Source organism: Megalobrama amblycephala, linkage group LG1 (genome assembly GCF_018812025.1).
Source record: "Megalobrama amblycephala isolate DHTTF-2021 linkage group LG1, ASM1881202v1, whole genome shotgun sequence".
Lineage (NCBI taxonomy): Eukaryota > Metazoa > Chordata > Actinopteri > Cypriniformes > Xenocyprididae > Megalobrama > Megalobrama amblycephala.
In genome coordinates this window covers 65,284,048-65,311,382 of record NC_063044.1, presented here as the reverse complement: position 1 = coordinate 65,311,382, position 27,335 = coordinate 65,284,048, and the positions used below count along the sequence as shown (strand labels likewise).

At 36.8% G+C, this 27,335-nt stretch overlaps 2 protein-coding genes across 6 annotated transcripts in view; both read right to left on the bottom strand.

Annotated features, from left to right (window-relative positions):
* Positions 1-271: 271 nt before the first annotated feature.
* Positions 272-27,335, bottom strand: part of LOC125279803 (gastrula zinc finger protein XlCGF57.1-like) — a 72,825-nt gene continuing 45,761 nt past the window's right edge. For 2 of the 3 annotated variants that reach the window (XM_048209845.1, XM_048209853.1), the window contains 2 exons: positions 2,010-2,038; positions 273-1,613 (listed from right to left, as the gene is read on the bottom strand). In XM_048209845.1, coding sequence (XP_048065802.1) covers positions 1,569-1,613; positions 2,010-2,038 — 74 coding nt within the window. In that variant the 3' untranslated portion in view covers positions 273-1,568. Of the gene's footprint in view, positions 1,614-2,009; positions 2,039-27,335 lie in introns of all 3 variants that reach the window. The other variant, XM_048209891.1, reaches the window with a different exon arrangement.
* On the bottom strand, positions 3,546-24,791 carry LOC125279773 (gastrula zinc finger protein XlCGF26.1-like). 3 transcript variants are annotated; one of them, XM_048209794.1, is made up of 10 exons: positions 24,331-24,791; positions 7,327-7,698; positions 7,100-7,195; positions 6,355-6,435; positions 6,171-6,263; positions 5,973-6,047; positions 5,645-5,758; positions 4,409-4,543; positions 4,020-4,103; positions 3,546-3,712 (listed from the first exon to the last, which is right to left on the bottom strand). In XM_048209794.1, the coding sequence occupies exons 1-10, from the start codon at positions 24,407-24,409 to the stop codon at positions 3,546-3,548; spliced, it is 1,296 nt and encodes a 431-aa protein (XP_048065751.1). In that variant the 5' UTR covers positions 24,410-24,791. The 3 variants fall into 3 exon arrangements, 2 of the variants coding, with proteins under 2 accessions (XP_048065751.1, XP_048065743.1); XR_007187452.1 differs by lacking the exons at positions 3,546-3,712; positions 4,020-4,103 and having other exon boundaries at positions 4,417-4,543; positions 5,411-5,758; positions 24,331-24,785; XM_048209786.1 differs by lacking the exons at positions 3,546-3,712; positions 4,020-4,103; positions 4,409-4,543; ... (4 more) ...; positions 7,100-7,195; positions 7,327-7,698 and adding an exon at positions 10,297-12,185 and having other exon boundaries at positions 24,331-24,707.

The window sequence follows — 27,335 nt, the reverse complement described above, 5'->3', positions numbered from 1 at the left end:
GTTCAAGATGAGCATTTATGGTTAAAACATATATAATTGTTTAATTTGTTTTAGGAAATGACCAATCGTTTCTCTAGATAAGACACTTATTTCTCGTTTGGTATCATTTAAAGCCCTTTGAAGCTGCACTGAAACTGTAATTTTGACCTTCAACCATTTGGAGGCCACTGAAGTCCACTATATGGAGAAAAATCCTGAAATGTTTTTTATCAAAAAACCTTAATTTCTTTTCAACATGGACATGGACATCTTGGATGACATGGGGGTGAGTAAATTATCAGGAAATTTTAATTTGAAAGTGAACTAATCCTTTAAGTCTTCACTGTGCCTCAGCAGCAGCAGCAGGACTTCAGTCGTGGGGTGAGGACACCAGTGCTTCATTTCTCAAGAAAAGAAGGGCAAGGCATGAGTGGACCTTCCTCACTGTAAACTTGTCACAGCAAAATAATTTAGCACATTTGAGTGCTAGACGTGCTCCAAAGCACACAATGCAATGATTGTGGGTGCCCTCAGGTGTCATAAAACAAGGACAGGGAGGAATGCACTTTCTAAAGCACTTGCCGGTTGGTTAACAGCTCCTGAAGACCAAAAAGCTAATGACGTGTATTGCAGGCACCCTCTTATACTCACAGGTGCTCCACTTGTGTCATCATAGACTGTCATCTGCCAATGAATATTGGCATGAAGTAAAACGAGCCTCAAGCCTCGTTTACACTGCACGTGTCTGCGGCGCATTTCGGCTCTGGCAAGGTCTTGTTCCGTCCTCGGCGTGGTGTCAACTCACAGTAGAAGCATTTCAGAAGCAAAGCAGCTGGATTCGCGAGGCGGCGAGATTTGCCTGTCTGATGTTTTTTCCTTGATTTTTCGAGTTTTTAATGGATAAATGGTTATATTTTGTCCGGTTTGTGTTTATTGCTATGCGATACTTTATTTTGCTGTAGCCTACAGATGAAGTTAATGCACTTAAAAGTTCAGTTATGGACAACAAGAACAAAGAAATTTCAAACTTTTCAACTTCGAATCTGTTGTCGTCAGTTTCTGGCCTCCTAGTGATGTGAAATATGAGCGGGAGTTTACACAAGGTGATTATGGTCTTGGACGCGGCGTCTTTCAAAAATAGGCGAGGCGTCTATCTTTTTTTAGCGAAACGGCGCTGCAGGCCTCTGCTGGGATGCTTCTAAAACGCACCACAGCACGGCTGGTGTAAACCCAAGCATTGACTAGAGCAGCCGCAAATCATCTCCGGTAGCAACGTCACAGCCGTAATGCGCCACAGACGTGTGCAGTGTAAATAAAGCCTCAGACATTGTCATGCTGATGCCGCTCGCCATAGTGTCAACACCCAGATGCAGCATGGAAGTGACACTGTACTCCCAGTTTAGCTAGGGTTTATGAGAGTTTGATCTCAGTGGAGCAAAACATTTAGTTTTTGAGTCTTTTTCTCTCTTTGTTTATTATGTTTGTGATTCCACTAAATCCAGCTGATTTTCCTTTGCCACACTCGTACAAGCCTCTTGATCTTGATTCAGTAGATGATACTTTTCATGTAACTCCACTGTGTTCTGCTTCTAGTCTGATCCACTGGCTGAAGTTTCATCAGAACATGCTGCATTCTGGGTTTAGAATAAGACATTAGCCCCTTTTACACATACAGTCCTCATTGGTAAATTTCCAGTATGAGATCATGTGTGAACAGGACCTTTTCAAAAATACCGGTAAATTGGTTCTGGCAATTAGTATTAATTACCTGTTTGATTTTAAACCTAAAGTACTATGCGGAGGAAGCAAGATAATTGAATATTTATATGACTGTGTGGTGAACCTATGAACCTAACTCATATTTAGGAAACTATCGCTTTGTGTTGCTGGCCAGATAAAATGACAGAGATAAGTCATTTTGGCTTTATTATTTCCCTTACAGAAATTTCTCTTGAAATTTTATGTTTATTGTCCCCCCAACCATTAGATGAAATTTAAGCCTATGGATGTAGCTTAAATAAGATACAAACCTGACGTGACTGCAGACATATTTTGATCCCTGTGTGTTCAGAGAAAGGGGAAGAGAAGAGTTTTACAGGGTTATTTAGATGCTGATCAGATTCAACAAAAGTAACACAGACATTGATTTTGTGTCTTAAAGGTGCCCTAGAATTGAAAGTTGAATTTATCTTGGCATAGTTAAATAATTAGAGTTCAGTACATGGAAATGACATACAGTGAGTCTCAAACACCATTGTTTCCTCCTTCTTATGTAAATTCGATTTGTGCAAAAGACCTCTGAAGAACAGGCGAATCTCAACATAACACCGACTGTTACGCAACAGTCGGGATCATTAATATGTACGCCCCCAATATTTGCATATGCCAGCCCATGTTCAATGCATTAGACAAGGGCAGAACGTCTGGAGCAGCACAGCTGAATCATCAGACTAGGTAAGCAAGCAAGAACAATAGCGAAAAATGGCAGATGGAGCGATAATAACTGACATGATCCATGATAACATGATATTTTTAGTGATATTTGTAAATTGTCTTCATAAATGTTTCATTAGCATGTTGCTAATGTACTGTTAAATGTGGTTAAAGTTACCATTGTTTTTTGTTACTGTATTCACGGAGACAAGAGAGCCGTCGTTATTTTCATTTTTTAAACACTTGCAGTCTGTAAAATTCATAAACACAACTTCATTCTTTATAAATCTCTCCAACAGTGTGTAATGTTAGCTTTAGCCCCATTAGCCGCTATCAAACTCATTCAGAATCAAATGTAAACATCCAAATAAATACTATACTCACATGATCTGATGCATGCATGCAGTATGCATGACGAACATTTTGTAAAGATCCATTTTGAGGGTTTTATTAGCTGTGTAAACTTTGTTTATGCAATGTATTATAGAGTCGCGAGCTCGGGGGCGGGGAGCGTGAGCATTTAAAGGGGAAGCGCGCTGAATCAGCGCATTTATAATTATGCCCCAAAATGGCAAGTTAAAAAATTTCATAATAAAAAAATCTATGGGGTATTTTGAGCTGAAAATTCACAGACACATTCAGGGGACACCTTAGACTTATATATCTTGTGAAAAAGGGTTCTAGGGCACCTTTAAGGAGAGACAGATGATTGGTCACATGCTGTATTTGGTCATGCTTTTAAAAGATCTCTTAAAGGGTTAGTTCACCCAAAAATGAAAATTTTGTCATTTATTACTTACCCTCATGCCGTTCCACACCCGTAAGACCTTCGTTAATCTTCGGAACACAAATTAAGTTATTTTAGTTGAAATCCGATGGCTCCATGAGGCCTTCATAGGGAACAATGACATTTCCTCTCTCAAGATCCGTAAAGGTACTAAAAACATATTTAAATCAGTTCATGTGAGCACAGTGGTTCAATATTAATATTATAAAGTGACAAGAATATTTTTGGTGCACCAAAAAAACAAAATAACGACTTATTTAGTGATGACCGATTTCAAAACACTGCTTCATGAAGCATCGGAGCATAATGAATCAGCTTGTCGAATCAGCAGTTCGGAGCGCCAAAGTCACGTGATTTCAGCAGTTAGGGCGGTTTGACACGCGATCCGAATCATGATTCGACATGCTGATTGCAGTGATTTTGAAATCGTCCATACGGTGTATAAATAGACCATTACAGAATTGGCCAAAAACATGAAAACAACCCACACAGATCTCGCGACCAAAGGCGAACCTAAAAAACATTTAAGTATTTATAGAAATAGTTCATATTTTAATTTAAGAAATGACTGAATAAAACAGACAATTTAAAATCAAGGTAAAATAAATAAATAAAAAAATCAAACATGAAACATCTTACAAACAAACAGAATATTTAGTGTGAAATCACTGAAAAACTGGACATATTTTAACTTTACTGTTAAAATGTATGCTGACTAATATGGACAGAGGCATAAGCATTTGTGATATTGATCACATTATGATGTAATGATTTATTCAAATGATTATATCAGGAATAAGATATTTCTTCAAACACTTACAGCCCATTTGTGTTCCGCATGTATAGTCAAAACTGTAGTTTGTTATGGTGAGAAACAATGGTAAAACTGCCACAATGAAAAACACTAAAAAGCAGAAGAGGAATTATTAATATTAATACAGATACTGAGCTTTACTGACAGACACATTTACAGATTGTCATGTTTAGATGTGTTAATCAAGTTAAAGTGATTAACTAATGAGAGACAAAGACATCTATATACAGAAGAAAATACATAAAAAAAATTAAACACATTTTCAACATTTTTTCCAAAAGCACAACTTGTGTCAGTATATAAACATGACAAAAAGTCATGATTAAAGTTAATGCATGATTACAGTTCTTGCATTACACGTAAATAAACACAAATGTTTCTCATGTTGACCTTACCTCCTCTAGTCGTTCCAAAGGTGTAGTACAGGAGGATAAATTGAAATGAAGGCAGAATATTACAGCTTATACCTGCCACAGCACTGAACATTTCAAATCCCTTTTCACATAATATCCCAACAAATTTAGCACATACTGTTTAAAAAAAAAAAACAGTTTTGATTAGATCATTAATCATCAGAGAATAGTTTCAGTATGCCTTTAACTCTGTGTAAATCTTATAACAAAATACACATAGCACTCAAATTCAAAGTATACATTTGAAAGGAAAATATGTGTGCAAAACAATATATGCAATAGGTTTTAAAGGGTTAGCTCACCCAAAAATGAAAATTACTCATGTTGTTCCACCCCTGTAAGCCCTTCGTTCATATTTGAAATACAAATTAGGATATTTTTGATGAAATCTGATGGCTCAGTGAGGCCTCCATTGACAGCAAGTTAATTAACACATTCAGATGCCCAGAAAAGACATATTTAAAACAGTTCATGTGACTACAGTGGTTCAACCTTAATGTTATGAAGTGACGAGAATACTTTTTGTGCACCAAAAAAATAAAATGACGATTTTATTCAACAATATCTAGTGATGGGCGATTTCAAAACACTGCTTCATGAAGCTTCGAAGCTTTGCGAATCTTTTGTGTTGAATCAGTGGTTCGGAGCGCATATCAAACTGCCACACCCCCCAGTGGTGAACCATTGAAATTTCGAGCTGTTTCGAAACACTAATGACACAACGAAGCCTCGTTTACTGAAATCACGTGACTTTGGCAGTTTGATACAAGGTTGAACCACTGTAGTCACATGAACTGTTTTAAATATGTCTTTAGTAGCTTTCTGGGCATCTGAAAGAGTTAATTATATTTCTGGCAATGCAGGCCTCACTGAGCCATCGGATTTTAACAAAAATATCTTAATTTGTGTTCAGAAGATGAACAAAGGGCTTCCGGGTGTGAAACGACATGAGGATGAGTAATTAATGACATTATTTTCACTAACCCTTTTTAAGCATCAGTGAATGTTTGCATCTTTTGAAGTTTCTCTTCAGTTTGAAACAGTAAATCTCAAAATCATACAGTCATTGCTGGAAAGAGTTTAAATATGCAAAAGATGCTGAAAACCAAAGAATATGCAGGACCTGAATGATTTTCCAGGAAAAATTGGGCAGTTTAACTGTTCAGGACAATCAAGAGACTCATGAACAACTATCAAAAAAATGTAACACATACTTACAGGAAAAAATATAGTAGAGGTATAACAGGAGCACAATTACGAACAGGACTGTTACCATGTAACCGTCTAGTCCTGTATAATTCAGACCTTTGTCCAAAACATATTTAAAAATGACTGGAAGAAATAAAAAGATAAAAAGTAATAATTACCAAGCCTCAAAACATAAATACACTTCAAATGAATTACAAAAAAACCTTCACTGTCATTGAACAGATGCTGCTCATGCACATTACAAAACATTAGTTCTTTCAAACTAAAATAAAGCTTTTAATGTGCATTTTTATGTGTTTATGATCATGACTGCTGAGTGACATTTGTATTTGTTTACCTGCAAAAAAAACAGCTGAGAAAACAGTATATTGTGTTCTGTGAGTGTAACGCTGAATCCATAATCCAATGCTGCCTGTCAAACAGAAAAGATGAAATGATTGTAGTCACAATATCATATACAACACAACACAAATCACAAACATATCATTTAATGGAATAAAATAGTTAAGCCTGTCTGTCCATAAACGAATCACACCTGTAAAATCATGAGCATATGGAGCTGCATAAAGCAACATGAGAGGTCTCAGAAGATAATGAACACAACAGAAGACTGTCTCATTCAGAGATCCTGAAACAAAGCCAGATATTAATGTTAATTACTGCAAATATTTAAAATGACTTAAAGTGCACTGATAAACAATCAGAAGTGAAACACTTACCTTCAGAAACACCCCAGAGGACAAAAGCAAGAAACATCAGAATGTTTGGACAGAAGACTAGAAACATCTGAAGATGAACGACTTTGTATGCAGAGAAATGACAAAATAATTAGTAAAAGCACTGCAGACATTATGTATGCATTAGCACAGAGGTTCTCAAGTCTTTGGAACTAAAGCCCCACCAAGCCTCCCCTATCATATATCCCCAATTATATTTTTACAAAGAAGCGCAGTTCACAGTTAAATGTTGAACAGCGCAAGCCTGACAACATCCTCCACCTTGAGACGATTTCGATACTTGGTTTTCAGGGCAGTCAGTTTTGAAAACCCGGCTGATACACAGATATGTTGAGGTGCATGGGAGATGTAATTTTAGGGAATTAATTTAATTTTTGGCATCATTACTCCAGTCTTCAGTGTCACATGATCCTTCAGAAATCATATTTATCAATATTGTTAAAAATGCTGTGAATGAAAATGTTTTATCCGTCAAAGAATCCTGAAAAAAGTATCATAACAGGTTATAAAAAATATTAAGCAGCACAACTGTTTCCAACATTGATGATAAATCAGCATATTAAAATGATTTCTGAAGGATCATGTGACACTGAAGACAGGAGTAATGATGCTGAAGATTCAGCTTTGCACGATGCATCACAGAAAAATAAATGTTATTACTGTGATGAAGTATACCATTAATTATGAAATAATATACCATTAATTATTCCTGATGACAAACACATACCGTTATCAGGTGATCTGCAGTAGATCAGACAGCAGAGCAGAAGTGCAGATCCAGAAATACAGAGAATCAACACCATTATGTGTGAAACAGAGAAACCTGTGAAGCACAGACAATAGTTACTGAACATAAGAGTTATCAGGTGCATTGTCAAATAGTGAATATAGTTTATTAGTGCAAATATAAGCCCCAATGACTGTATTTTTCACAACCACTTATCAGTTACTCACCCAGTTGCTCCAGTACTACAGTTGCATTGGCTGAAAGTCCTCCAGCAAACACTTGACACATGTAAACTCCTTTATCCTTAGTTCTGACACTCTTCAGTCTGAGAGAGAAGTTTCCTTTGGGGATTTCATAAGTGAAGAACTCAACTCTGTCTCTGTATCGCTCATCTGATGAATCTGATAAAGTCTTGTTGTTTTGATACAGCAGAACCAGAATATCATCTGTTTTCTTCCATGAAACCTCTTCAATGTGTTCAGGTGTGATGTGAGAGTCGACAGAGCAGCTCAGAGTGACGTCCTCTCCCACAGACGCAAATATGGAACGACTTGATCCTGATACTAGAAGAGGACCAGAGTGACTTTTCACAGTGAAGCCTAAAAACAAACAGAAAGAGAGAAAATAAAGCTTGTTTTGTAGTTATTTTAATGCAATCATATTCTAACAGAGATCATTATAATCATTCTTATTGAAATGAACAAGTATTTATGTCGGAGAGACAAGCTGCTAGAGACAAGCTGCTCTCGCTTTCTTTAAAAAAAAATGTTTAAAATCTTCTCAAACAAGGTAACCAGGAAATATAATCTGAGTAAAACAAAATGTATCACAGTAATAGCAACATCCGAAACTGATTAAACCGACCACAGTTGTGTTTGCTGTTCGTGTTTGCTGAAACCTACATTATGACAAAAGCAAAATCTGGTTTAACCACCTGCATGCGAGAAACACAATGAACGGAAACTAAAGAAAATCTTCATAAATATCAGAAACAAGTATGAATCAGAATAAGAGCTGTGGATCGAAATCATCTATTAATTCAGCCAACAAAACTAATGAAGCTGAACACATCAAGAAGAAACATGCTAAAAATGTTACGGGTAAAGCAGGAGAGATTTATCTAAAGCTGCTTTTAATATTTACTGATTATAACACAACACACGTTGATTTTTAAAAGCTTGAAGCAGGAACAAGCTTTTCCTTCACCATCGTCCAAATCAAACATTCAGAAAAGAAAATGTATGTAGTTGTGGCAACCGGAAAAGTGAAAGGTGCCTATACGTCGCCACAACGTAACTTTGTGACGTTGCCAGTTAGTAACTGCGACGTCGTGGCAACGTTGTGTATCAATAGTTGTGTGTTGGTCATCAGTTGGTAATTCTTATATTTATTTATTTTTCTATGGGCGGACATGCAGTAGTTTAACCTAATTTATGTCCTCATTTGCCCAAACTAATTTAAAGGCTATTCCAACAGCTGTGAACGATGAATGCAGACTCGAAATGAATTCAATTCATTTATTTTGAAAAGCACACAGAACATGAACAAAACTCCAAATAAAAATAAAATACACTCAAACTATAAATAAAAATATAGCCTACAGCGAAACATAAAATAAAAGCATTCAAGACGTTTTGCTCTCAGTATCATTAAAAACATATGCTATGCTAACGTAACATTTTGCTAACATATATTTCAGACGATCAAGGAAAGATACCATATAATCACAGAGGTAAAAATATTAACAAAAGTACTTAAAGTAGACTGTGGGTAATGTTACTTAACCAATCTGACGCAGTTGTTGAACGTGTTTATTTGGATGATTACATTTGATTCTGAATGAGTTTGAGGTTTTGCTACGTGGCTAAAGCTAACATTACACACTGTTGGAGAGATTTATAAAGAATGAAGTTGTGTTTATGAATTTTACAGACTGCAAGTGTTTAATAATGAAAATAACGACAGCTCGTCTCCATGAATACAGTAAGAAACGATGGTAACTTTAACCACATTTAACAGTACATTAGCAACATGCTAACGAAACATTTAGAGAGACAATTTACAAATATCACTAAAAATATCATGTTATCATGGATCATGTCAGTTATTATTGCTCCATCTGCCATTTTTCGCTATTGTTCTTGCTTGCTTACCTAGTCTGATGATTCAGCTGTGCACAGATCCAGACGTTAAAACTGGCTGCCCTTGTGTAATGGCTTGAACATGAGCTGGCATATGCAAATATTGGGGGCGTACATATTAACTGTTACGTAACAGTCAGTGTTATGTTGAGATTCGCCTGTTCTTCGGAGGTCTTTTAAACAAATGAGATTTACATAAGAAGGAGGAAACAATGGAGTTTGAGACTCACTGTATGTCATTTCCATGTACTGAACTCTTGTTATTTAACTATGCTGAGATAAATTCAATATTAAATTCTAGGGTACCTTTAAGCCATTTCTGTAAAAGCAGGGGATATTGACACAAGAGCTAACATTACAACAAAAACATATCTTGGATTTGTGAAACCAATATTACTCACATGTGGAGCAGAAATAATGCAACCTCTGCATAATGTAATGGGATGCGAGACAAACGAAACAATCAAATTACATGGTTTTACACCATCTCAATTCCCAAAGATGGTTTCTGTCAATTTAAGCTGTTTTTTTTATCATGCTGATGTTATCTAAAGTGTTCATTCTTTAAATAAATTTGGTTTTAGTTCGATATTTGATGCTATAAAAACGTGGGTTTTGACGTCATGATTGACAGCTGAGATTGACAGCTTCTCTGAGCAATTTAGTCACCAAAGCACCAATAGACTTTTTTCTGGATCTTTGGGAGGAGATTGGAGCTTTAACTTTAATTTCTACATTTCCATAACGCTTTATTTCACACCGACCCAATGATTTGTTCTGCAGTGAAATATATTATGCAGGAGTGTGATTTTGTGGCTCCACTTCGTGCTCACTATTGCGCAGACTCTGGCTCCAAGTTAACTTCTGCGCAGACTCAAGACTCAAGATGTCAGCGCCATATTGGAACACTAGCGGCTTCACTTACTACAATGGAAGAGAGTGAAGGTGCATTGCCCATTTTTTTTTTAGTCTATGGTCTCATCTCATGTGCTTTCTTTTCCACAAGCAGCTGCATAGTAAACAAACCTGAGGTAAAGTAAAATAAAAACTGAGAGCTGCTTCTCAACACTTTTATTTTATCATGCCTATTCATACAAGAGAATATGCAAATGTAACTTTTCACCATAACAATTCATAAATACTTTAGTTTGTATAATAACAAAATTTATGAATACTTAAAACGCATTCGTAAGTGCCCTTCGAACTGAACATGTTCGCTCCCTACCGACTGGAATCACACTTAAGATGGCAAAATACCCTGCAAAGTCCACTTTGCAGTCCACTTATGGTCAAATGGATCACACCTTCTCTGTCCTCCCCCATCATGAGTGGACATGCCCCCTACTGCTGATTGGCTACAAGTGTGTTGTGCTGCTCGGTCTGATCCACTTTCAACAGTGTTCCTCCGAAATCGCTTACTGCTCCTTTAAACTGCATTACTGCAGGGTGAGAATGGCGAAGATGAGCTCTGAGACTCGTGTTCCATTTAAATCTCTTCTCACACAGATGACACGTGTAACGCATCTCTTCAGTGTGAATTCTCATGTGACTATTAAATCCTTGTATACAGGTGAAACTCTTTCCACAATGAGAGCAGCTGAAAGGCTTTTTCCCAGCATGAATTAACATGTGATTCTCAAGGCTTTCTTTACGTGTGAAAGTGTTTCCACACTGAGGGCAGGTGAAAGGCTTTTCTGAAGTGTGTTTTACCAAATGATCCTTAAGGTGTCCTTTACATCTAAAACTCTTTCCACAGTGAGAACAGGAATAAGGCTTTACTCCAGCATGAATTAACATGTGATTCTTCAGGCTTCCTTTCCGTGTGAAAGAGTTTCCACACTGAGGGCAGGTAAAAGGCTTTTCTGAAGCGTGAATTACCAAATGATCCTTAAGGTGTCCTTTCTGTGTAAAACCCTTGCCACATTGGGAGCAGACAAAGGGTTTTATTCCGGTGTGAATTAACATGTGACTCTTAAGGCTTCCTTTACATGTGAAAGTGTTTCCACACTGAGAGCAGGCAAAAGACTTTTCTGAAGTGTGAATTAGCAAATGATCATTAAGTTGTCTTTTCTGTGTAAAACTCTTTCCACACTGAGAGCAGCTGAAAGGCTTTATTCCAGCATGAGTTAACATGTGATTCTCAAGGTATCCTTTACGTGTGAAAGTCTTTTCACACTGAGGGCAGCTGAAAGGCTTTTCTGAAGTGTGAATTAGCACATGCTCATTAAGTTGTCTTTTCTGTGTAAAACACTTTCCACAATGAGAGCAGGTAAAAGGCTTTAATCCAGTGTGAATTTTCATGTGATTCTTTAGGATTCCTTTACGTGCAAAAGAGTTTCCACACTGAAAGCAGGCGAAAGGCTTTTTTCCAGTATGAATTAACATGTGATTCATAAGGCTTTCTTTACGTGTGAAGGTGTTTCCACACTGAGAGCAGGTGAAAGGCTTTTTTCCAGTATGAATTAACATGTGCTTCTTAAGGTTTTCTTTACGTCTGAAAGTGTTTCCACACTGAGAGCAGGTGAAAGGCTTTATTCCAGTGTGCATTCTCATGTGATTCCTAAGGACTCCTTTACGTGAAAAAGTTTTTCCACACTGAGAACAGGTGAAAGGCTTTTTTCCAGTATGAATTAACATGTGATTCTTAAGGCTGTCCTTACGTGTGAAAGTGTTTCCACACTGAGAGCAGGTGAAAGGCCTTTTTCCAGTATGAATTAACATGTGATTCAAAAGGCTTCCTTTACGTGTGAAAGTATTTTCACACTGAGAACAGGTGAATAGCTTTTTGACTTCTGTTATTTGAATGCTGCTTTGTGAGCAACTGTTTTCAGTTTTGGAAGAACTTAATGGTTTTTCTCCAACGGTGAAATCATGAGCTTTCTGAAGCTGATATTTCTCCTCCACTTCATTCAGATCTTCTCTTTCCTCTTTCACTTTCACCAGGCCTAAAATGAAAACATTAAAATTATGAAAATCAATTGGGACAAATGGAAATAAAAGGAAAATATAGCTGCAAGCAGCGATGACGGGACCAAGCTCCGGAACCACCGCCACCCCAGTGGGTTAAGGAAACCTGTGCATGGCGGGCAACATACAATCTTAATTTAATTTAAATTAAACAACGATTTTACATATGAGACTCTTCCTGTTTCCTTTTTTGTCACTAATATAATCCCTTGCCATGACAACACTGCTCAAGATATTCTACAATTGTTCACAATTTAGTATCTTCAGTGTTTTTTTCATGTTGACTGGGTTTGGTGCAGATTGCATGAATCCACTATGAGGAGTAGTTAAAAACTCTAAGCCTGATTTTTCAAAAAAATATTATAAAAGTTTGACGTGTTGCCATGGCAACAGTATATATGATATCAAGAATCCTTTCACAGGTCGACATCTGCCATGTCTTGACATTATTCTGGTGAAGTTTTAAGTGAATTGGGTAAAAATAAGAGGGTGATTTCAAAGCATTTTAAGGTGACACTCCCTGTTGCCAGTTGGTGGTGCTATGACTTTGACTAACAGACACATCCATGTGATCGGCCTCCTACAATGAACAATTCATCATAAATACATTGCCTCGCCACAGCCAAACCATTTGAGATATCCAATTAAGGCTGAGCAATTTTATCGATTCTGCGATATAAATCGATATTTTTTTCCCTAAGAAAGTATCGATTTTTAAGCCGCGAGTATCGATACATAAGTCCCATTCAAATCCCCCGTGTTTACCCCCGTTCACGTTGCAGGAAGAGCGATTTGGTCAGCCAGCCGCTAGTGTCGCTGTAGATCAAGTTACCTGTACTACTAACTTTACACAGACGCCGACGTCTACGTCTTCCTGTTTACGCAGTCAGAGCGAGGAGATTCAAGAAAATGGCGGCGAATATAAATCCAGCACCTTCATGCTTAAAAGCAGATGTGTGGGAGCACTTTGGATTTAAAAAGAAGAAAGAAAGCGACGATTTAGACAAAAGCATCGCGGTTTGCAAGCTGTGTGACACGAACGTGAAATACTCTGGAAATACCACCAACCTACGAGCCCACCTAAAACGTCACCACCTGAGTGGGGAATCACAGAAAAAGATCCAGTAATCGTCACTGACAATGCGTCAAATATGACAATCGCAGCTGAGAAGGCAGCATTCACACTTCATGTCAAATGCTATGCTCACACACTAAATCTAGCTGCACAACGCGCCCTCAAAATCTCAGCAGTCGCACGCCTGCTGGGAAGGGTGAGACACATTGTGAATTTCTTCAGACGGAGCACCACAGCCAACCACATGCTGAAAGAGAAACAGAGGCTTCTACGACTACCAGAGCACAAGCTGATGACGGATGTGGTTACCAGGTTAGTGTGTGGATACTTTTCAATAGTATATTTTGTTTTTTATTACTAATTTGTTTTGCCATTTATGTAAAGCAGCATTCTGTGCATCCATGCTGTGAAGTGCGCTATAGGTCTATAAATAAAGTATATTTTTCTTTTATTTAACTACAGGTGGAATAGTGCACATGACATGTTAGAAAGATTCCTAGAGCAACAACCGGCCATCTGCGCAGCCCTGCTCTCCAGTGAAGTCAGGAAGACAGAGAAGGATCTGTGCACACTGACTGAGTCAGACATGACAACAGCTGAAGAAGTAGTCAGCGCGCTGAAGCCCATGAAGGAGGCTACACAGTACATGTCCAAGGAGAAGACCCCCACACTGTCAGTCGTCGCACCCCTCGAGGACACACTGATCAGCGGACTGAAACCGATCGAAGGTGAATCTGCAGTCATAAAAGAGATGAAGGCTGCCATGGCTGGGGATCTTCAGAAGAGGTACATTGACCTCAAGGCAACTCTCCATGCATGTTCAGCGATGGATCCAAGATTCAAAAGTCTTCCCTTCGTGACTGAAAATTAAAGAGAGGAAGTTTATGATGGACTGATTGTAGAGGCTGCAAGACTGAGCATGCAGCCATCAGAGGTAAGGCAGATGGTACTGCTAGGTTTTACCTTTGGCCTTGCATTCAACTTTAAATCCGTATCCGTCATCTGCTGGCGAGAGTAAGCATAGGCCTAAATAATGCATTGTTCAAAGTTTAAAAGACAAATCCTACAACGTTAACAGTTTAAAATGGATAAATATTAAATAGTTTATAAAGCATAAATACTATAATGTTAACAGGTTTAAAGGCATATATTAAATATATAATTAAAAGGTTTATACAATAAAAGCTCATGAATTTAATTTCATGTTGACTTATTTAATTTAGTCACTTTGGAGTGTGGATGAAGAGTGGACAGCAAATGCTTGTGCTGATGATGAGGGGATGGCATCTAAAGAAGAAGAAGAAGCTGTAGATGAAGGAGAGCAATTCATGGAAGAAGAAAGCAATCATGGTCAGTATCACCCATTGTTTTCCAGTGAAGTGCACTGTGTTGTCTGAACCTCTGTGTAGGCATTATGGAATGTACTATAAGTAATGCGTTTTTGTTTTTATTGTTTATTTATTTAAAGGTCAGCGTCTTCCACCCAGGAATCCAAGGCCGTCTTGTCCACTGGCTGCCCTTCTTGGAGAACGATACGGTGGTGGTGCAGCACGACCCAAGACAAATACCCAAGAGAATGAGGCCAAGGAGCAGATGACCCGCTACAAGGAGGCAGATCTCCTGGAAGTGAAAGAAGATCCACTGGTCTGGTGGAAGGAGCACCAGTATCAGTATCCACTCTTGTCACAACTTGCTAAAAGGTACCTCTGTATCCCTGGCACTAGCGTTTCATCAGAAAGGGTCTTTTCCACCGCCAGAGACATCATCACTGCTCGGAGAAGTGCACTTCGCCCAGAGCATGTTGATCAGATTCTATTCCTGAACAAAAATCTGAAGACAATGTAGATCACTTGGTCTGCAGTTATGTGGAGAGGAGATTTTCTGTTTACTAGTGTTCACTTAAGTCCTTAAGATACTCTGCTAAGATGGGTACAATTTTAAGTTGGCTTAAATGTTGCTCCTGTGGACTTGAATTATTGGCTGCCATGGTTTATTTTTCTTTTCTGTGGCTAGACTGGCTACCTCACATACTTGTAGGCCTAAAGGCCTTAAACTGCTCGGCTAAGACGGGTACGTTTTAAGTTAAATGTTGTTCTTAATAGTGACTTGTATTAGTGGATGGTACAGAAGCCATGGTACTATGTTTACTTACCTGGTGGCTAGACTGGCTACATCATATGTTCAGTGTCAAGCTAAAAAGCTGTCAAAGAAACTGTTCAGAACAGGCCACTTGCTGCACTTTTGAAAACTCCATTGTTAATTGCAATACTGCACTTTATTTACTTTTCAAATGCTTGTAAGCTACAGTTTGCACTGTTTCAATAAATGGAAATAATTTTCTCAACACATCTTTGATTCATTTTGTCCAGCACTTGCACATATATTGTTTTTAGTTTTTAGTTCAGTTAATTCAATCCAAGTAAATGGAACACTCACAAGATGTCACCAAAATCACTCTGTCCCCAATCTTTCAGAAAATGATGTAAGTGTATCGATTTATATCGAATTGTATCGAATGATATATATCATATCGTGAGCTGAATATCGTGAGTATCGTATCGTATCGTGAGATTAGTGTATCGCTACAGCCCTATATCCAATATCTGTCCACAATGTAGCATCCTTAATGTCTTGACTTCATGTTGAAAAGTTTGGTGTCAATTGTATGACAGCCTTTGGAGCAGTAAAAATGTGAGAACTTGGTTTAAAAAAAATAAATAAATAAATAAAATCTGCATTCAAACCAAAATAGCTGACTTCCTGTTGGTCAGAACTAATGACTAAATTGAAAGTTGTGAGAACAATATATGTACCGAGTTTGGTGACTGTAGGTAAAACTAAAGGCCCTGATATACTTCAAACAAAGTTCTTTTTCGTTTTTCATTTATGGGTAAAACAAAGTTCGAATTACGTGAGCAGCGATATACTGTAATCGAGCATCTGACACCGCCCACACTGCTGAGAGCAGCATTTAGATGAATATGTAAATATGGGCTGTACACTTTCTTCTCAGTAACAAAAACAGCTTATGCTTTTTATAGAAAGCATAAGAAAAGCATCTGACCATAACAACATTAGTATGTTAACATGAGCTCTGCAAATTAGCACTCCAGTCCCGTCACGTTTATTTACATAGGATTTTATTCAATAGATTTCTTAAAAGCTTTACAGTAAAAAACAGTGTCATTGCCTCATTTCATCAGAAGCACAACTTCAATTTGTACTATAAAGTGGCTATCCAGCCACAGTGTGTTCATGTTTTCACCCACAGAAATCTTATCTAAACGAACGCAACAGACGAAATGAGTCAGAAGAGTTCCATGCGAAAGAAGGCAGAGTCTTGGCGTTATCGCGTTACGTTATCGTCACTGACCAAAGGTAGTACGAAGGTGTTTTGCAGCTGGAGTTCACTTTGGCAAGTCGTTTCGAACTCCCAAAACAAACACAAAATTAACTTCTTTTTGGCCTGATTTTGTTCAGAATGACGACGCATCAGTTGAATTCTTCGATTTAATTTGAAGTATATTGGGGCCTAAACCCCCAACTTTAGACAACAGTTAGTGCTATACAGTCCCCCCCTCCACAGCCATTTCTAAGGCTTTGTCCATGTCTTCTGGCTAGAAACTCTGATGTGTGTGTCAAATTTCATGCAATTTTAAGCATGCTAAGTGCTTTAGAATCCCCCATAAAGAATATTAAAATTTTATGTGTTGCCATGACAACCGTATTCAAGATATCAAGAATCCTTTTACAGGTGTGCATCTGCTGTGTCTTGACATTATTCTGACGCTTTTAAGACTGAAGCAAAATAAGAGGGCGATTTCAAAGCATTTTGAAAGTGACACTTCCTGCGGCCAGTTGGTAGCACTATGACTTTGACTCACAATCACATCCATGTGACTGGCCTCCTACAACGAACATACAGCTGAAGTTTCATCCAAATCAGTCAATGTATTCAGAAGCTATAACACTGCCCGTTTCCCTTTTCTTGCCATAAATTTGTTTCAACACCATGGCCATACCGTTCGAGATATGAAAAATTTGCTCACAATTTAACATCCTCAATGTCTTGATTTCATGTTGACTGTTTGGATGAATTCCCTAGGAGGAGTATACCAAATTCCAGAGCATGCATTTTCCAAACAACCCTAAATTGCCGACCTTCTGTTGAGTGTTGCTATGGCCTTCGCCCTTTCAGGGCTTGGGCCCTAATAATCTTTAGAAAAACAATAGGGCCTTCACCTTTCAGGGCTTGGGTACTAATTAGGATACGTTTACATGACAACAATGTAACAAAAACAAACATTTTTCTTTTGCGTTTTTGAAAAGTTTCACATATAGACAACATCAAAAGAATCCCTGTTTAAACAAATGTGCAAAAATGACTAAAAATGCTATTACCATGCTAGTCCATTAGTTTGGCAATGTCAACATGCTAGAAACACTGCTAATGCTAATCACTGATCCATCCATAGACTCTTAAATATTTGCCCATTAAAATCCAAACAGCAACTTCTTTGACTTCTTATATTTATATATTAGGGGTGTAATGGTTCACAATATGAGCTCCCTCTGTTGCTCTGGCTGAAAGGATAACAGTTCGAGAGATCGCTCAAATGTCCTCAGATTGCAATCATTGTAAAAATTGGAAAATTAATAGAAATGCTCAGAAAAGTGACGTAAACATAGGGTATGTTATAAATATATTTCTAAATGTGTAAGCCTTTGGACTTAAAAGCCTTAATAGAGTTGTTTTGTGCATTCTTGTGATCGTAAATAAATGGAAGCAGGTGCAACTGAATAGGTATGTGTTCTCTTTTTATGTCAATATAAATATCAGTTAGATTCAGCTTGACTGATGTGCACTCCTGACATTAATAAATTACTAACTGCATTCTTCTTTAAACTGTAATGTTGACATGCATTCTCTGTAAAGCTGCTTTGAAACTATATGTATTGTGAAAAGCGCTATACAAATAAATGTGAATTGAATTGAATTGAATTACTGTTATATGGAAGTAAATTAATGCCAAATGTTTTTGAAATAAAAAGCTTGTTGAATTGCTCCAACTGAAAAAAAATATGCATTACATTAGCTGTACTTGCATTTAGATGCACTGTATTTTTAAGGCTTGCATTTTTAAGGCTTGCATTTTTATGGGATGAAATTCAACACAGTCGTATATTTAAGCTGTGAATATTTCAATTAAAAATATTTCACACACATTTTCATTATTAAAAATTAAATAATTCATATTCAGATTTAAAATTTCACTTCCAAGATATTTATTCTGTTTAAAAATACAACCTATAAAATTCGACTAGCAATTTTCAGTCCATTTTATTTCACTTTACAAATTCGCTTCCACAAATTCAGTGGCTCAAATTCGGCAGAAAATTCAACATTTCACATCCGGGAACTGCAGGAAGAGCAGTAGAGTGCCGATGCATCATCTCTATCTGCTGTTAGTCTTCTTCACCAGCAGGTGCCGCTAGCGGCTGTTTAGGAAGACCAAAGCAACGCTAGTAAGTCATTCATTCATAAAAACGGATTTACAGAATTAGAGCAAGCGGTAAGTGAATGTGTGATGATTATCAGGGCCAGTATAAATGCAGAAAAGCTGATAAAGACACAAAAGCTGCATTTATGTTTAATTCAGTGTCTTTACACTTACTTTCCCTGTGTAGCTACAGCTTTCTCTACAGTGAACAAGATAACGTTATTGCCCGATGCTGGTGTATAGATCAAGCGTTAAATCTGAGATAGACATATATTTCTCTCTGTTGTTTAGTTTCCTTAACTTTGTATCGCAGCGCTGTGTTGTAATACTAGGGCTTCCCTCATCCGTCATAGCTGCCATCAGGACATATAAACTCTTAACACAGCTTAATGGACTCGTACAGTGATATAAAAGACCAAACTCGCACCTCATTTGTGATGTAGGTTAGACTATATAGGCTCCAAGAAAGCAGATACTGGCATAAAGTTGATTTGACGCTGAACGTTTGATTATGATATTCGCAAATTTAGGGACCGTCTCTAAAGTTACGACATTCTGTATTCACGTTTCTACCTTCTACCAAACTCTTGTAGACACACATGCACATATACATATTCAAACACACCTCACTCAAAGTACATGCATATATACTATTTCTTTTTTTTTTTTTTTTTTTTTTTTACACGTTCATCACACAATTTTTTTTACTTTGTTCATTTTTTATTTTACCTGATCATAGATTATCCTGCTTATACAAATTTTAAATAAAATTTAGAAATAAAATTAACTAAGTAGAACTAATTGTGTGATGAATGTGTAAAAAAAAGAAAAAGTATATGTGCATGTACTTTGAGTTGAGTGTGTTTGAATATGTGTGTGTGTGTGTGTGTGTGTGTGTGTGTGTGTGTGTGTGTGTGTGTGTGTGTGTGTGTGTGTGTTTGAGAGAGAGAGAGAGAAGGGTGCATCACTCTTCGACCTGGCACCTATAGATGAACACTTCACAGGTAGTTTTGGTGATTGTAAATCATTCTCATCAAATGCTATTGAGCTTTAAATTATGGCATTTTTTTGTATGATCCAATACAGTAGTGAAATACATAGCAATCTTTACATATTACTTGACAGTTTATTTGGAAACACTTTACAGTAAGGTTCATAATGTATTAACTAATGTGAACTATCCATGAGCAACACATTTGTTGTTGTATTTGTTAATCTTTGTTAACGTTAATAAAAATACAGCAGTTCATTGTTCATGTTACTTCACTGTGCATTAACTAAAGTTGACAAATACAACTCTTGATTTTAATAATGTATCAGTAAATGCTGGAATTAACATTAACAAAGATTAGTAAGTGCTGTAGAAGTGCAGTTCATTGTTCGTTCATATCAACTATTTAATATAAAGTGTTACCTTTTATTTTAATAAACATCAAAAATCTAAAAGGTTTGCATTATACCTGACACCTAGATGAACAATTTACAGTTGGTTTTGTGACTAAGTCATTCTCTTTAAATGCTATTGAAGGTAGAAACGTGAATACAGAATGTTGTAACTTTAGAGACAGTCCCTAAATTTGCGAATATCATAATCAAACGTTCAGCGTCAAATCAACTTAATGCCAGTATCTGCTTTCTTGGAGCCTATATAGTCTAACCTACATCACAAATGAGGTGCGAGTTTTGTCTTTTATATCACTGTACGAGTCCATTAAGCTGTGTTAAGAGTTTATATGTCCTGATGGCAGCTATGACGGATGAGGGAAGCATAGGCGCCGATCCCGTGGGTGCTCGGGGGCTGGAGCACCCACGGAAATGGTCGAGCACCCACGGAAATATACGAGATATTCTCCATTGATTTTAACCAATAGAAAATCAATTGGAGCTTTCAGACACTATCCAAACCCTTTTTTATAGTTTAATAAGACCGTTTATATGGGAATATTTTAATGGCAAACGTCGAGAGCGCATCCAAGTGATGCGCGAGCACAAATGGCTCTTCTCTCGATCAGATACATGAGCGCGCTCAAACACTCCTTGCATCAGATATCAGCGAGAGCATGACTCGCGACAACGCTCGTGAAAAGAATGTGCTTTTTGGGTCGAAATTGTCATATTGCTGCACAGATATAATGCAAATAAAACATCAAGTTGACGTTGATTTGAGTTAAATAAGAAGCGAACTAGCGCTGAAACGTGTTGTTTTTGAAATCATGCGTGGCTCGCTCGTGTAAGTTAGTCTTCTGACATACGCGTCAATCTATCGCTTGACTCTTCTTTCCAGGGAAATCATTAACAAAATGCACACAGACATGTCCCTGCTCTTGATATACAAACATTAATTAACTTCTTTGAACTTTATGAGAGAAAAAAAAAACGATATGAGGGTAGATTCGAACCACTGATAATTAGAGCACGGCTGGACCTCTGACTGTATTAACAACATTTCTACCACTACACTATTAGGGAACACGAAAAGTAAGTGCGGATTTATCTGTAATATAATATGAATGTAATGGGGGGGGAGGGCACTGGGCACCCACCGGCAGAAACATAAATCGGCGCCTATGGAGGGAAGCCCTAGTATTACAACACAGCGCTGCGATATAAAGTTAAGGAAACTAAACAACAGAGAGAAATATATGTCTATCTCAGATTTAACGTTTGATCTATACACCAGCATCGGGCAATAACGTTATCTTGTTCACTGGAGAGAAAGCTGTAGCTACACTGGGAAAGTAAGCGTAAATACACTGAATTAAACATAAATGCAGCTTTTGTGTCTTTATCAGCTTTTCTGCATTTATACTGGCCCTGATAATCATCACACATTCACTTACCGCTTGCTCTAATTCTGTAAATCCGTTTTTATGAATGAATGATGACTTACTAGCGTTGCTTTGGTCTTCCTAAACAGCCGCTAGCGGCACCTGCTGGTGAAGAAGACTAACAGCAGATAGAGATGATGCATCGGCACTCTACTGCTCTTCCTGCAGTTCCCGGATGTGAAATGTTGAATTTTCTGCCGAATTTGAGCCACTGAATTTGTGGAAGCGAATTTGTAAAGCGAAATAAAATGGACTGAGAATTGCTAGTCGAATTTTATAGGTTGTATTTTTAAACAGAATGAATATTTTGGAAGTGAAATCTAAAAGGTGAATATGAATTATTGAATTTTTAATAATGAAAATGTGTGTGAAATATTTTTAATTGAAATATTCACAGCCTAAATATACGACCATGTTGAATTTCAGCCCATAAAAATGCAAGCCTTAAAAATACAGTGCATCTAAATGCAAGTACAGCTAATGTAATGCATATTTTTTTCAAATAGTGCAATTCAACAAGCTTTTTATTTCAAAAACATTTGGCATTATTTTACTTCCATACTGTTACTTTAACATTTTTTATTGTAAAACATTTTTAAAATATTGATGTTGGAATAATATACTGCAACATAATATATTGCGTTGATCACAAGATATTACTCAGGGAATGATGTAACATCTATTTAAAAATTAATAACAATTTATTCAACTATATTTTATGCTATCACCACGAAATATGAACCAGATGCAGCTTACATGTAGGAGAGCATCACCAAAAAATAATTTTTTATCTGATCTTATTGCGTTCCTGAGTTATTCCATGTCAAATAATAAAAAAAAGAAAAATTATTTTAAAAAATCATATATATTTTTTGTCTTTTATCAGCTGTTTCTCAGCATGAAAATGTCCAAATGTAATGTAATTTATATTTTCTGAAAATTTAAGAAGTATTCTATCAAATGATACCTTTTGACTCTCCTTGCTACAGTTTTGGAGTTATGAGTTCTTAGTTTTGTGTGTCGCTCAGAGAAAAGAAAAAAAAAAAAAACTCTAAAAAAGCCTTCAGGTCTTAAAGGGTTAAGTAAAGGCCAAAAGTTTGCAAGTTTGGATTGCTAAATCTTGAATGACTGTCAACTGTTGAATAAATGAGTGTCATGTCCAGCTTGTTTACTTTGAACCGGAAGACACTCCCACTTTTGACACAAGGCCTCACAGGGCGTAGGAAACTTGAAGATAGAAGCCAAGAGGCAAAAACGGCCTGATTACGGCCATTCTTTGAAATGTGATACAAAAGCGTCAGTCGTTGTCTTGTTAAAGCAATGGATTACTGATGATATGAGATGTAAATAACGACCGCATTATGGAGGATGATCAGATTATTCTTTTAATTTTATTATTAATTTGTTTACATCGCTCTGCAAATAGAGAACTTAGCCAGTTACAGAGAAACTGGTAGCCAGGCAACAGACAAGTGACCAATCCCCAGGAATGAAATAGCTTTAAATCATTTTAAAGCTTTTTAATGCATCCAACCATTTTGAGCAACTCTTAATGAGTGCTGACTAGTCCCTCTAAACTGCAGGTGCCACCTATCTACAAAAAAATGTAATAACATTTTTCAAAACTACAGCCTTGATCAACACAATAGGTGTCATTTGAAAGTGTAGAGTATGAACTTTAATTAACTCCTAATATTACTGAATTATCTGCTCATGGGGGCCATACTAGATGTAGTACTAGATGTAGTAGTTTTTGTTGTGGGGTATACTCATTTTTGCATCACCCTAATTTGAGTATAACTTACTTAGATTACACATTTTTTATTAAATTATACAGTTTTATTATTAACCTTACTTTCATGTTATAAGTTAAACAGATGTTATATTAAACTTAGTCTTGTCAACATTTTGGAATTTGTTTTTGTGTTCATTGAGATATTGTTTAAAATGTTCCTTTTCAAATGGGGGTGTACTCATTTACAATGAGCACTGTACTGTAATTACCAGAACTGCCTTTAATGAACTGTCCCTCATGGACAAAAAAGGTGGTGGTTGTTTTTTCTGCAACAAACCAACTAATATAATTTTGGTCGACTAAGCCTCTTCTAGTCGACTAATGTTTACAAGACTATTAGTGTGCAGTCCTAATATATAGACTAGAACAATGTTTAATCTGGTCCACAGAGGAACAAAACTGGGTATCTTGAGGTCAAGAGATATAATCCCCCAATCAGAGCTTGACACTTCTGCAATATGAAAATATCTGCTGTGTTTACTTTTTTTCTCAACCTGGCAACCATGTGAATACACTCTGTAGTTTTAAAATTCTACATGTGACGCAAGTAATATTATTGAAAGCAGTAAAAATCACTATTGTAGGTATAGCCCATGAATGTAATTATTAAAGTTAAAATGTTGTGCTTTTGTTTTTGTTATTATAATTTAGTCATTTTATTTTCTGCTTTACAAGGCAGTAATCAGTTGTTTTTAGATTTAGAATGTAATGTTTGTATTGTAACACTTTTTTCCTAATAATGTACAGCACAGCCAACATGGATACATTCACTATTTGTTTTCATATGCTTTATATTACACATTGTCTGGAGAACAGCATTGGGCAGGGTTGCAATAACAAGACTTCAGTAAAACAGCTCTAAAGATTAGCTAGCTTAAACGTAGCACAACAGTTATTAAATATGAATGAAGAATAGACACCAACCTCCTTGTTCCTCGTGTTTTATTCTCCAGGGTTCTGGTTCACTCATGTCCTCCTCACTCTCCTCTTTAACAAACACCATCTTCACAGCAGCAGATCTCAGTTCAGTTGATACTCCTCCAGATATTCCTGCTCGCTTCAAACTTTAGTCACGTCTATGAGGATGGGAATATTACCGGTATTTATTGACCTGATTCAAAAATGTATCTTTCTACTAAAAGTACATTTCTAACAGTTTATATAAAGTCAATACAACACAACACCAGAGATCATGCTGAAAACTAATCTTCTTCCTCTGAGGTTTAATGGTGGTTGGCAAACAAGCGTGTTTTACCGCCACCCACTGGACTGGAGTGTGAAGTTTTGAAGGTATTACTTTCTAGCAAATGAGTAAAAGGGAACAATACAACCAAACTCCCCCAGTGATAACGAATCTACCCTTTTGTAAAGAGTTTCAGTTGTTATAACATGCCACTAATTCCAATACAACTTCAGCAAATGTCTTAAGTATCTTATTTTAACAGTGCTTAAGTATTTTACTCATACTGAATGTAGGCTCAAAGTGTACAAAAGTGCTGTACAATTTCAAAGGGAGTAGATAAAACACAAAATACAAGGATAGAATTAATACAAAATAAAACACAATAAGATAGGGGAAAAGAGATAATACCATTTAAACAAGAGAAAGATAATATAGTAATAATAAACTTTTAATCTAAACCTAATGGTTTTTACAAAGTAGCAAAGGCCTCATCAAACAACATCTTAAGACAAGTTTTAAACATGTTTACAGAGGTAGACGATAAGAGGTAAACCCTTCCACCACTTTGGAGCAGCAACTGAGAAACCGCAATCTTTTTTAACCGTGACCGAGGAATTTCAAGGAGCAGCTGATTTTGGGATCTCTGTGAACAACTAAAATTTATAAGCTCAGAAATATGTTTTGGTTCCAGTCCATGCAGAGCTTTAGAAGTATGTAGCAAAGAGGCAGAATAGGGGATATATATGATCCCTCTTCCCAGATAGCACACGTACGTCGCAGAGATGTCTGTGAAAGATCGTAGCATCTGGTAAACATTGCATTTGATCGACCATTTTTAGTGGTTAATGAGCCATCTTCCTTACCTCTATGACATCTATATGATGAATCTTCAATATTTGAAATCCATCTTCTTGTGTTTGTCAGCACTTTGCTGCAGCATTTTGAACTCCCGGAAGACGTGACAGCGATGACTTACACCCAGGTACAAAGCATTGTAGTATTGATAGTGAAAGATAAGACAGATTTGAGTATAGCAATATTTCACAATTAAAAGAAACTATTCTTCACAATTGAATTAATTTGTCTGTCAAACTTTAACTCAAAGATGCATTCAGATTGGATGACAGAGGACCTAGATTTGTTGCTATATTATTTGCACAGCTACTAGGGCTAAATATAATGAATTCAAAGAGTGATTTAACATCTCCAGACTTTAGGCAGATACATCTGAGTGTCATCAGCATAAAAGTGGTATGAAATGCTATATTTCTCTAGCCTGGGTGCCAGCCCGAACCCCGCCCACAACATTTTTTGGACGGGAAGTTCGGTCTGGACTCGATCCATTGTGGAGTAATTATGCTCGGCTCCCAGAAGGCCGAGCCAATCAAATTGCCAGGGCGGGCTTTAATCGATGATGGACAGGCTATCTGCGGTTACGTAACCACCCACGTCATCAAAGAGCGATTGGGTTGAATTGGTTTTCACCAACGATGACTGCAGCTGGAGAAGTAAGATGTTTAGATTCCGCTATCACGTCTGTAATAAAAGAAGTCGACAGCGCATTAATTTTAAAAGACGAACAAAGAACCGCAATCAAGGCATTTGTCGATGGGAAAGATGTGTTTGCCGTCCTTCCAACAGGATTCTGCAAAAGTTTAAGTACAAGTTCAACATACGTCACTTACTGCGTTGCTCTGATTAGTTGTTGGTCTACTCTATCCAATTGAGTGCAGTTTTTTTTTTTACTGGTTCGGTTAAGACACGCCCCATAATTCAAGTGCAATGGAGCAGTATCAGACTCACATTCTGCCTAGAATATGAGTATGACGAAGTCAGGCTAATATTTCTCAAAAATAGAACCAAAATATAAATATATATATATATAAATATATATAAATATATATATATATATATATATATATATATATATATTCAATGAAAATAGCACTGGTCCCAAAATGGAACCTTGAGCGACCCCACATGTGATAGAATCTATTGATAAGGAAAGTTCCAATTTGAACAGTAAAGGTTCTATTTTGAAGATAAGAAGCAAACCAGCTCAGAGCAGTTCCTTGGATGCCCACGTACTGTCTTAAACGTTCAAATAAAATGATCAATCATATCAAATGCTAAGATCTAGCAAAACTAAGGCAACACTGCTACCAGAGTCAGCTATCGTAAGAAGAGCTGACTCTGTGCTATGACCTGATACAAAACCAGATTAGAATTGATCAATAACATAATTTTTAGTTAAAAATGAAGATTGTGAGATTTGTGAGAAAAGCAATCCCGTTTATTCTTTTAAATCAAAATAAAACTGAACACCTCAATATTGCAATGCATCAAAGTCAACACAACAGCCTCTTAAATGTCTATAAACGCTCAAGCCTCTGTTAAGTGCTCAAAAGGGCATGAGTAAACCATTATCCTTCAAAAAGATTTCTTCAGTATAATGGATAAATAAAATACTGTTGAGTAATATTAAATAGTCAAAGCCTACTTGCAATGGACGTTGACTGGTTTTTAGCCTCATCACCCACTGCTGCCATGTGCTTATGTCATATGAAACACCTGTGATTCACAAATATATAGTATCTTCAATGCCATGTAGATGGCAATATCTCTTCTTTTGTAGCAGAAATAAACTGCTGCTGAAAAAACTTACCATGGTACCATGCAAAATGTAATGAGATATTGCATTACTCATTACAAATGTACTTTAGTAAAGAGTACATATACTTATTAA

What these genes read in the sequence shown, in the direction of transcription:
- LOC125279773 (XM_048209786.1), bottom strand. Translation starts at nt 24,409, where the DNA reads ATGGTGTTTGTTAAAGAGGAGAGTGAGGAGGACATGAGTGAACCAGAA. An exon ending in AAAACACGAGGAACAAGGAG is followed by an intron (nt 12,186 to 24,330) that starts GTTGGTGTCTAT and finishes TTTTCATTTTAG; the next exon opens with GCCTGGTGAAAGTGAAAGAG.